The sequence below is a fragment of the Chrysemys picta genome, chromosome 7, assembly GCF_011386835.1.
Source record: "Chrysemys picta bellii isolate R12L10 chromosome 7, ASM1138683v2, whole genome shotgun sequence".
Taxonomy (NCBI): Eukaryota; Metazoa; Chordata; order Testudines; family Emydidae; genus Chrysemys; species Chrysemys picta.
Window position 1 is genome coordinate 58,977,811 of NC_088797.1, and position 11,341 is coordinate 58,989,151.

Genomic DNA, 11,341 nt, shown 5'->3' on the forward strand with positions numbered 1-11,341 from the left:
ATGCACAGGCTTTTATCTGATAGGTTAGTGGTTCTCAAACAGAGGTCCGTGGCCCTCGAGGGGACCATGACCAGGTTTCAGGGGGCCGCAAAGCAGGGCCAGTGTTAGACTCGCTGGGGCCCAGGGCAGAAATCTGAAGTCCTGCCATCTGGGGCTGAAGCCAAAACCTGAGCAACTTACCTTTGTGGAGACCCCATTGCTTCTTGTCCTATCCTCAGAGGTTAAAGAGAACAATTTTTCTCCCTCCTCCTTGTAACAACCTTTTATGTACTTGAAACCTATTATCATGTCCCCCCTTAGTCTTCTCTTCTCCAGACTAAACAAACCCAATTTTTTCAGTCTTCCCTCATAAGTCATGTTTTCTAGACCTTTAATAATTTTTGTTGCTCTTCTCTGGACCATCTCTGGACTTTCTTCAATTTGTCCACTACTTTCCTGAAATGTGGTGCCCAGAACTGGACACAATACTCCAGTTGTGGCCTAATCAGCGTGGAGTAGAGCAGAAGAATTACTTCTCGTGTCTTGCTTACAACACTCCTGCTAATACATCCCAGAATGTTGTTTGCTTTTTTTGCAACAGTGTTACACTGTTGACTCATATTTAGCTTGTGATCTATGACCCCCAGATCCCTTTCCGCAGTACTCCTTCCTAGGCAGTCATTTCCCATTTTGTATGCGTGCAACCGATTGTTCCTTCCTAAGTGGAGTACTTTGCATTTGTCCTTATTGAATTTTATCGTGTTTACTTCAGACTGTTTCGCCAGTTTGTCCAGGTCATTTTGAATTGTAATCCCATCCTCCAAAGCACTCGCAACCCCTCCGAGCTTGGTATCATCCGCAAACTTTATAAGTGTACTCTCTATGCCATTATCTAAATCACTGATGAAGATATTGAACAGAACTGGACCCTGAACTGATCCCTGCAGGACCACACTGGATATGCCCTTCCAGCTTGAATGTGAACCACTGCTAACTAAGACTCAGATTTTGTCACTGATATTTTTAATAAAAATCATGGACAGATCATGGGCAATAAACAAAAATTCACAGACGTCCATGATTTTGACTAAAAATATCCTTCACAAAACGGGGAGGGAGGAGGGTCCAGCACTCACAGTGGCTAGGCTGCTGTGGGGTCCCCCTGCCCTCCCCCACCACCTGCCATGGCTGGGCTGTTGGTGGGGGGTTCCTGCCACATGCCGTGGCTGGGCTGCTGTGGGGGGTCCCTCGGTCCTCCCCTACCATGGCTGGGCTGCTGCAGGGTCCCCTGCCACCCACCATGGCTGGGCTGCTGCAGGGTCCCCTGCCACCCACCTTGGCTGGGCTGCTGAGGGGGGGTCCCCCTGCCTTCCCACGCTGCCTGCCATGGCTGGGCTGCTGTGGGTGGTGGGGGGGTGTCCCCTTGCTGCCCAGTGAGATTGAGACTTGTCTACATTACAAAATTAATTATGCTGGCATAGCTATGTTGGCCAGACATGTGAAAAAAATCACATGCCCTAGTTGGCACAATGATGCCAGCGAAACTTCCAGTGCAGATGCAACTATGCTGGTTTATCTAATCTCGTGCAGTGTAGATACAACTCTGGTGCCAGAAGAATTCCTTCGGTCAGTATACACTGTGTCTCCATCAGGAACTCTGCTAGCATAGCTATGCCCACATTGGCTCTGTAGTGTAGACATTCAGACTGTAAATTCTTCTCAGCCAGGTGCTTCTCTTTGTTATATGATTGTACAGCACCTAGCACAATGGGTACCTGACCCATGACAGGTGCCTAGTTACTACCAGAATAAGAAGAACTGACCTTGGGGATAATGTATTGTATGAATTGGGTGTTTCTCACTGCAGCACGTGGAACGTTCAGGGGGACGACAGAGATGAACCTCAATCTCATGTACCATGGTGTCCACGCAGTGTATGTGGCTTTGATTTGCTATGCAAGGAATTTGCGTTTGGCCAATCACACGGTCAACCTCTTAATGAATTTTCTTTGTCATTAAATGAATGACATTTAAGACAATTTGTAAAGAATGTGCTTCCAAGCAAATTGCCCAAATTTTTGCCACTTTGTCTACACAATATCTGCTTAGGCAGATGCAGACAGGCAATAGTACAAACCTGGCTAATTTTATGTTCTAGAAGCTACTATCTATGATACCTAGAACAAAGTGCCAACAATGCAATTACGGGGCAGTGATATGACTCATGCCTGGTTATATTACAGAATAGAGCACAATGTGATGTCATTGCCCGTGCACATAAACTGTAAAGCAAGACAGTCGTAAAGCACCTTTCTCAAAGCCAAACATCAATTTGAGCTTGAAGAAAGCCCATGATGTGGGAATTTGCTGCAATTTGAATAGCCTCCAGCATCGGCAGAGCTTTGATTCAGACCCTTTCATGATCCTGACACCTACAAGCTGATTAAATCCAAAGATGAAACGACTTTGGCTTTATTTGAGGTGAAGGTGCCGGTCTGCCAGCCCTACAATGTGAAGGTACCTGTTATCTACAGAGCAGGAACAGCTCAGGTAGTGCCAGTGCAGGCTTCTCTTGCCCAAACACACACGTCCCTTCTCCCTGAACACTGCTCTGGAGATGATCCCTTGTGCCATGCAATACCCACATCTCCACAACACTTACAATTAGGTGTGTGTGCCAAGTGCGTGTGTGTGTTAACCTTCAGTCCCTGGGTATTTCAGGAGGATCAGGAGTCCATATTTCAGGGTGGGGCTGGTTGTCCCCATTCCCATGAGAAGTAAGTCTAATGTGCTTCTCACCACGTCATCGACATGAAACACCAGCTGGTTGTTCTGTGGAAATGCATGGAACAGCCTTGTGATTGCTGGCTTTAAACCCAAGGCCGGCTCTCGTTTTCTTGCCGCCCCAAGCAAAAATTAAAAAAAAAAAAAACCGGAGTGCCGCCGCCGCTGAAGCAAAGGTGCCGCCCCAAAGGGCCGGAATGCCGTGCCACCCCAAGCACATGCTTAGGCTGCTGGTGCCTAGAGCCGGCCCTGTTTAAACCTACAGGAATTTAGCCCCATGAGCAAAAAAAAAGTTATTTTCTCAGCAATATGTAGCCCACTGTGACGGGGTGGCTTGCCCTTTGCGGGCTAGAGGCCTGGGGTCAGCCAACCCTGATTATTAAGGAAGCACACCTGAACAGGGGTCCCCTGGATCCCCTACAAAGAGCAGCAGGAAGGGGTGGGTGGTTGTTGAGGGAGATCAGAGGCTACTAATAGTGAGTAGGCTCCAGCAGAGGGTCCTGGGGCTGAGACTGCAGGGAATTCCTGCAGAGAGCAGACTGGGGGGAGATGAGAAGCCCTGCGACTGAGTTTTTTGTTTTCTGCCAGTAAATTAGACCCTGGGAGAGGGCAATAACAGCAGGGTAAAGTCTGTGTGGAGTTTATCTCAGGAGCCTCTTGAAGGGGGAAATGGAACTGGGTTGCAGGGCTGCCCTGTGTTCACTCAGGGGCGCCATGACATGGCAACTTGTTCAAACCCACTTAAATCTGGGGTTACACGAGCATTTCTGCAGGGCTTTGGAGCACTGCTCAGTGTCGCCATCTTTTTTTTTTTTTTTTACAGGCGAGAATTGGAGCATGACTGTAACCAGGTTAGTTTACATATTTTGCTGAAGCTGTGGCTGCAAAATATTGCAGGGAATTAGCAGGCTGGGCTTCCCTTTAAGAAGCTGGTCATTGTTTGACCCGTGGGTGTGGGCACAGGCCGCAATTTTTGATGCCTGTTTGTTTGGTCTGTCCTTTTAGAGCTATGGTCTGTGCAGCTTATTCATTGGAGTAGAGCCATTGACTTTACTGTCACTGTTCACATGAATGAGGCCAAGGGGCCTGGCCATTATATTGTAAATTCCTTGGGGTGAAAACAGTGTCTTCCTTTTGGTTTTATATACAATACTGCATCCTGTTGCGTGATCCTATTCTGTTGTTCTGTTTCTTGGGGCTTAAAGCATTTGAATTTCTCTGGGTGTGGATGTTAATGTTGCAACTGATGAATTCCTTGATTTTTACCAGTTGCATTGATAAAGAATGCCTCTAATTAAACTAACTCTGAGCTAAGTGTTTTGTGGAGCAGTATAAATCATCCTGAGGTGATGTACATGAAAAAAATAACTTCAGTTTTGTTCTATTAGTTACAGAGCCCAACCTGTGACATACAAAAAAGTAGAGACAAGATAGGTGAGGTAATATCATTTATTGTCTCATTATCTTTTACTTCTATTTATTTACCTCACCCACCTTGTGTGTCTAATATCCTGGGACCAACACAGCAACAACAACTCTGCTAACACAGATAGTGTGGGATGATGTCAAGTTACTGAGAAGGGTTAAGATGTGGGAAGGTATCTGCTGGCTCCTGCCTGGGACATGATCTCATTAAAGTAGATGATAGCAATGCCATCTGGAGGCAAACTGTGGAAGGTACAGTGGTCAGTCTCCTGCTGGGACCTATTGCATTTGAGTTTTGCATTTAAGATGATCTGAGTATTTTATTTTTATAAACAGTCGGTGGAGAAACACCTTGGTCAGATAAATGACTCTATGAAAAGGACATCATGTTCCCATAGAGCAGAACTTCAGAGTTTCGAACACCAGTGTTATGAACTCACCACACACCTCATTTGGGACCAGAAGTATGTAATCAGGCAGCAGCAGAGACCAAAAAAGAAAAAAGACGAAGCAACTACAGTACAGTACTGTGTTAAATGTAAACTGCCAAATAAAAGGGAAAGCAGTATTTTTCTTTTGTATACTAAAGTTTCAAAGCTGTATTAAGTCAATGTTCAGTTGTAAACTTTTGAAAGAACAACCATAAAGTTCTGTTCAGAGTTATGAACGTTTCAGAGTTACAAACAACCTCCATTCCCTAGGTGTTTGTACATAAGAACATAACATAAGAACATAAGAACAGCCGTACCGGGTCAGACCAAAGGTCCATCTAGCCCAGGATCCTGTCTACCGACAGTGGCCAATGCCAGGTGCCCCAGAGGGAGTGGACCAAGAGGCAATGATCAAGTGATTCTCTCCTGCCATCCTTCTCCATCCTCTGACAAACAGAGGCTAGGGACACAATTCCTTACCCATCCTGGCTAATAGCCATTAATGGACTTAACCACCATGAATTTATCCAGTTCTCTTTTAAACGCTGTTATAGTCCTAGCTTTCACAGCCTCCTCAGGTAAGGAGTTCCACAAGTTGACTGTGCGCTGCGTGAAGAAGAACTTCCTTGTATTTGCAAAAAGAACAGGAGTACTTGTGGCACCTTAGAGACTAACAAATTTATTAGAGCATAAGCTTTCGTGGGCTACACGAAAGCTTATGCTCTAATAAATTTGTTAGTCTCTGAGGTGCCACAAGTACTCCTGTTCTTTTTGCGGATACAGACTAACACGGCTGCTACTCTGAAAGCTGTTCCTTGTATTTGTTTTAAACCTGCTGCCTATTAATTTCATTTGGTGACCCCTAGTTCTTGTATTATGGGAATAAGTAAATAACTTTTCCTTAACCACTTTCTCCACACCACACATGATTTTATATACCTCTATCATATCCCCCCTTAGTCTCCTCTTTTCCAAGCTGAAGAGTCCTAGCTTTTTTAATCTCTCCTCATATGGGACCTGTTCCAAACCCCTAATAATTTTAGTTGCCCTTTTCTGAACCTTTTCTAGTGCCAGTATATCTTTTTTGAGATGAGGAGACCACATCTGTACGCAGTATTCGAGATGTGGGCGTACCATCGATTTATATAAGGTCAATAATATATTCTCAGTCTTATTCTCTATCCCCTTTTTAATGATCCCTAACATCCTGTTTGCTTTTTTGACCGCCTCTGCACACTGCGTGGACATCTTCAGAGAACTATCCACGATGACGCCAAGATCTTTTTCCTGACGTGTTGTAGCTAAATTAGTCCCCATCATATTATATGTATAGTTGGGGTTCTTTTTTCCAATGTGCATTACTTTACATTTATCCACATTAAATTTCATTTGCCATTTTGTTTCCCAATCACTTAGTTTTGTGAGATCTTTTTGAAGTTCGTCACAGTCTGCTTTGGTCTTAACTATCTTGAGCAGTTTAGTATCATCTGCAAACTTTGCCACCTCACTGTTTACCCCTTTCTCCAGATCATTTATAAATAAGTTGAATAGGATTGGTCCGAGGACTGACCCTTGTGGAACACCACTAGTTACCCCTCTCCATTCTGAGAATTTACCATTAATTCCTACCCTTTGTTACCTGTCTTTTAACCAGTTCTCAATCCATGAAAGGACCTTCCCTTTTATCCCATGGCAGCTTAATTTACTTAAGAGCCTTTGGTGAGGGACCTTGTCAAAGGCTTTCTGGAAATCTAAGTACACTGTGTCCACTGGATCCCCCTTGTCCACATGTTTGTTGACCCCCTTAAAGAACTCTAATAGATTAGTAAGACACGATTTTCCTTTACAGAAACCATGTTGACTATTGCTCGACAATTTATGGTTTTCTATGTGTCTGACAATTTTATTCTTAACTATTGTTTTGACTAATTTGCTCAGTACCAACGCTAGACTTACCGGTCTGTAATTGCCGGGATCACCTCTAGAGCCCTTTTTAAATATTGGCGTTACATTAGCTAACTTCCAGTCATTGGGTACAGAAGCCGATTTAAAGGAGACGTTACAAACCTTAGTTAATAGTTCCGCAACTCACATTTGAGTTCTTTCAGAACTCTTGTGTGAATGCCATCTGGTCCTGGTGACTTGTTAATGTTAAGTTTATCAATTAATTCCAAAACCTCCTTTAGTGACACTTCAATCTGTGAGAGTTCCTGAGATTTGTCACCTACAAAAGCCGGCTCAGGTTTGGGAATCTCCCTAACATCCTCAGCCATGAAGACTGAAGCAAAGAATCCATTTAGTTTCTCCGCAATGGCTTTATCGTCTTTAAGCGCTCCTTTTGTATCTTGATCATCAAGGGGCACCACTGGTTGTTTAGCAGGCTTCCTGCTTCTGATGTACTTAAAAAACATTTTGTTATTACCTTTGGAGTTTTTGGCTAGCCGTTCTTCAAACTCCTCTTTGGCTTTTCTTATTACATTCTTGCAATTAATTTGGCAGCGTTTATGCTCCTTTCTATTTGCCTCACTAGGATTTGTCTTCCACTTTTTAAAGGAAGGATTTGCCTTTCTAAAGGATTTGTCTTCCACTTTTTCTCTCTCAGTGCTTCTTTTACATGGTTGTTAAGCCACGGTGGCTCTTTTTTAGTTCTTTTACTGTGTTTCTTAATTTGGGGTATACGTTGAAGTTGGGCCTCTATTATGGTGTCTTTAAAAAGCACCCATGCAGCTTGCAGGGATTTCACTTTAGTCACTGTACTTTTTAACTTCTGTTTAACTAATCCCCTCATTTTTGCATAGTTCCCCCTTTTGAAATTAAATGCCAGAGTGTTTGGCTATTGAGATGTTCTTCCCACCACAGGAATGTTGAATGCTATTGTATTATGGTCACTATTTCCAAGCGGTCCTGTTATAGTTACCTCTTGGACCAGCTCCTGTGCTCCACTCAGGACTAAATCTAGAGTTGCCTCTCCCCTTGTGAGTTCCCGTACCAGCTGCTCCACAAAGCAGTCATTTAAAGTATCGAGAAATTTTATCTCTGCATTTCGTCCTGAAGTGAAATGCTCCCAGTCAATATGGGGATAATTGAAATCCCCCACTATTATTGTGTTCTTAATTTTGATAGCCTCTCTAATTTCCCTTAGCATTTCATCATCACTATCACTGTCCTGGTCAGATGGTCTATAATAGATCCCTAATGTTATATTCTTATTAGAGCATGGAATTACTATCCATAGAGATTCTATGGAACACGTGGATTCACTTAAGATTTTTACTTCATTTGATTCTACATTTTCTTTAACATATAGTGCCACTCCCCCCCTCCCTTGCACGACCTGTTCTGTCCTTCCGATATATTTTGAACCCCAGAATGATTGTGTCCTATTGATTGCTCTCAGTCCACCAGGTTTCTGTGATGCCTATTATATCAATATCCTCCTTTATCACAAGGCACTCTAGTTCACCCATCTTATTATTTAGACTTCTAGCATTTGTGTACAAGCACTTTAAAAACTTGTCACTGTTTATTGTCTTCCCTTTTCTGATGTGTTAGATTCTTTTTTATGTGAATGTTTATCATCTGGTCTGGCCCTTACATTATCCCCCTCCATCCTCTGCTCCTGACTATAACCTGGAGATTCTCTATCATTAGACTCTCCCCTAAGAGAAGTCTCTGTCCGATCCACATGCTCCTCTGCAGCAGTCGGCTTTCCCCAATTTAAGAACCTGAGGGCCTCAAGTGAAATAATATTAAAAATAACCCTTTGTTCATTGTGGGTTCTGCTTAGTTTAGTGAGGACCATGAGAGGGAAATGTGGGTATTTTCGGCAGCATATACTTAGGCCTGGTCTACACTATGACTTTAATTCGGATTTAGCAGCGTTAAATTGAATTAACCCTGCACCTGTCCACACAACGAAGCCATTCATTTCGAAATAAAGGGCTCTTAAAATCGATTTCTGTACTCCAGCCCGATGAGCGGAGTAGCGCCAAAATCGATATTGTCATTTCGAATTAGGGTTAGTGTGGCCGCAATTCAATGGTATTGGCTTCCGGGAGCTATCCCACAGTGCACCATTGTGACCGCTCTGGACAGCAATCTGAACTCAGATGCACTGGCCAGGTAGACAGGAAAAGCCCTGCGAACATTTGAATTTCATTTCCTGTTTGCCCAGCGTGGAGAGCACGGGTGACCACAGATAGCTCATCAGCACAGGTAACCATGCAGGCCGATAATCGAAAAAAAAAACAGCATGGACCGTACGGGAGGTACTGGATCTGATCGCTATATGGGGAGAGGATTCAGTGCTAGCAGAACTTCATTCGAAAAGACAAAATGCCAAAACTTTTGAAAAAATCTCCAAGGGCATGATGGAGAGAGGCCACAATAGGGACTCAGATCAGTGCCGCGTGAAAGTCAAGGAGCTCAGACAAGCCTATCAAAAAATAAAGGAGGCAAACGGTCGCTCCGGGTCAGAGCCGTGGACATGCCGCTTCTACGCCGAGCTGCATGCAATTCTAGGGGGGGGCCGCCACCACTACCCCACCTCTGACCGTGGATTCCGAGGCTGGGATAATCTCATCAGCTACACCTGAAGATTCTGTGGACGGGGAAGAGGAGGAGGAGGACGACGAGCTTGCGGAGAGCACCCAGCACTCCGTTCTCCCCAACAGCCAGGATCTTTTTCTCAGCCTGACTGAAGTACCCTTTCAACACTCCCAAGCCAGTATCCAAGACCATGACCCCATGGAAGGGACCTCAGATGAGTTTACCTTTTAAAATATAAAACTTGTTTTAAAAGCAAGCGTTTTTTAATGATTACTTTGCCCTGAGGACTTGGGATGCATTCGCGGCCAGTACAACTACTGGAAAAGTCTGTTAACGTGTCTGGGGATGGAGCGGAAATCCTCCAGGGACATCTCCATGAAGCTCTTCTGGAGGTACTCCAAAAGCCTTGCCACAAGGTTTCTGGGCAGTGCAGCCTTATTCCATCCTTCATGTTAGGACACTTGACCATGCCATGCTAGTAGCAAGTAATCTGGTATCATTGCATGACAAAGCCTGGCAGCGTATGGTCCCGGTGTTTGCTGGCATTCAAGCAACATCCGTTCTTTATCTCGCTGTGTAATCCTCAGGAGCGTGATATAGCTCATGGTAACCTGGTTGAAATACGGGAATTTAATTAAGGGGACAGAGGTGGCCGTTCCTACTGGGCTGTTTGTTTGGGGCTGAAAAGAAATCCTTCCCTGCAGTTAGCCAAGCGCGGGGGGGTGGTGGTGGGGGGGAATTGGCCCTGAGCTTTTCACGTTTGGCTAGCAGGGATCTTCCCTGTTACCAGCCATGGGGTAGGGGGAGGGGTACAGCGATCATCCCAGACAATTCATGGCGGGAGAGAGGGGCGGGGGGTTAGTTTGGTTTCTGTAGGGATCTTCCCTGATACCAGCCACGCGGTGGGGGGAGGGATAAAGCGATCATCCCAGAGAATTGGATGCAGGGGGTTAGTTTGTTTTCTGTTGCTGAAGGTTAACTGGAAAATCGCACCAGTCAACGGGCTTTGCTTGGTATGTGGGAAAGGAGGGCGCAGAAGCCGAAAGGCAATGGCTTACCATGGCCGCATGCAAGCTGATTTCTGTTGCCCGGACCTGCGTCTGTGATCTCTAACACCAAAGCCACAGGCACTCAATATTAAGATGGAAAATGCGACCTTGTACTGAAATCACATGTGCTATGTAATGTGAATAGTGTTGTTCACCATGAAAGAGTATAAGCATTGTTCTGTAAAATGTATCATTTTAAAAACTTCTCTCCTTTTTTTCAACCCTCCCTCCAGCAGCTGCAAATTTTTCAAGCCTCTCTACTCTGTCCCGAAGGTTATCTCAGATAAGGCGGCGGAGAAAGAGGACGCGAGACGAGATGTTCTCAGAAATAACGGAATGCACCCGCAATGAAAGAGCTCATTTGAATTAGTGGAAGGACACGGTATCTAAATACAGGAAAGATGCTAGTGAACGTGAGGTCATGAGGGACGCTCGAGATGAGAGGTGGCAGGCTGCAACGCTGGGGCTGCTGCGTGATCAAACGGACACGCTCCGGTGTCTGGTGGAGCTTCAGGAACGGCAGCAGGATAACAGACTGCCGCTGCAGCTGCTGTATAAACTCCCTCCCCCCTCACTATGTTCCAAATCCTCCTCACCCAGATGTGTAAGAACGCGGGGGGGGGGGAGGCTCCGAGCACCCTCCCACTCCACCCCAGTGGACAGCCCAACCAAAAGACTGTCATTATATTGAATTTTTTCAGTGGCCTTTTACTTCCCTCCTATCCCCCTCCCAAACCTCATCCAGATTACCTTGTCAGTTCTCTCCCTATGTTTATAATCAATTAATAAAGAATGCATGATTTTTAAACGATAGTGACTTTATTTCCTTTAAAAGCAAGCTATGATTTAAGGGGGGAGGGTGGTTTGCTTACAGGGAATGAGTCAATCAAGGGGGCGGGTTTTCAACAAACAGAACTTTCACACCGTAGCCTGGCCAGTCATGAAACTGGTTTTCAAAGCTTCTCTGATGCGCAGCACCTCCTCGTGTGATCTAATCACCCTGGTGTCTGGCTGCGCATAATCAGCGGCCAGGCGATTTGCCTCAGCCTTCCACCCCGCCATAAAGGTCTCCCCCTTACTCTCACAGAGATTGTGGAGCACCCAGCAAGCAGCAATAACAATGGG

At 45.1% G+C, this 11,341-nt stretch overlaps 1 protein-coding gene across 2 annotated transcripts in view; it reads left to right on the forward strand.

Annotated features, from left to right (window-relative positions):
- LOC135972691 (cytochrome P450 2H2-like) overlaps positions 1-11,024 on the forward strand; it is a 35,427-nt gene extending 24,403 nt beyond the window's left edge. The window contains exons 7-8 of one of the 2 annotated variants that reach the window (XM_065551593.1): positions 3,587-3,614; positions 10,450-11,024. In XM_065551593.1, coding sequence (XP_065407665.1) covers positions 3,587-3,614; positions 10,450-10,567 — 146 coding nt within the window. In that variant the 3' untranslated portion in view covers positions 10,568-11,024. Of the gene's footprint in view, positions 1-3,586; positions 3,615-4,524; positions 4,770-10,449 lie in introns of those variants that run through there. The other variant, XM_065551594.1, reaches the window with a different exon arrangement.
- The last annotated feature ends 317 nt before the right edge of the window (positions 11,025-11,341 follow it).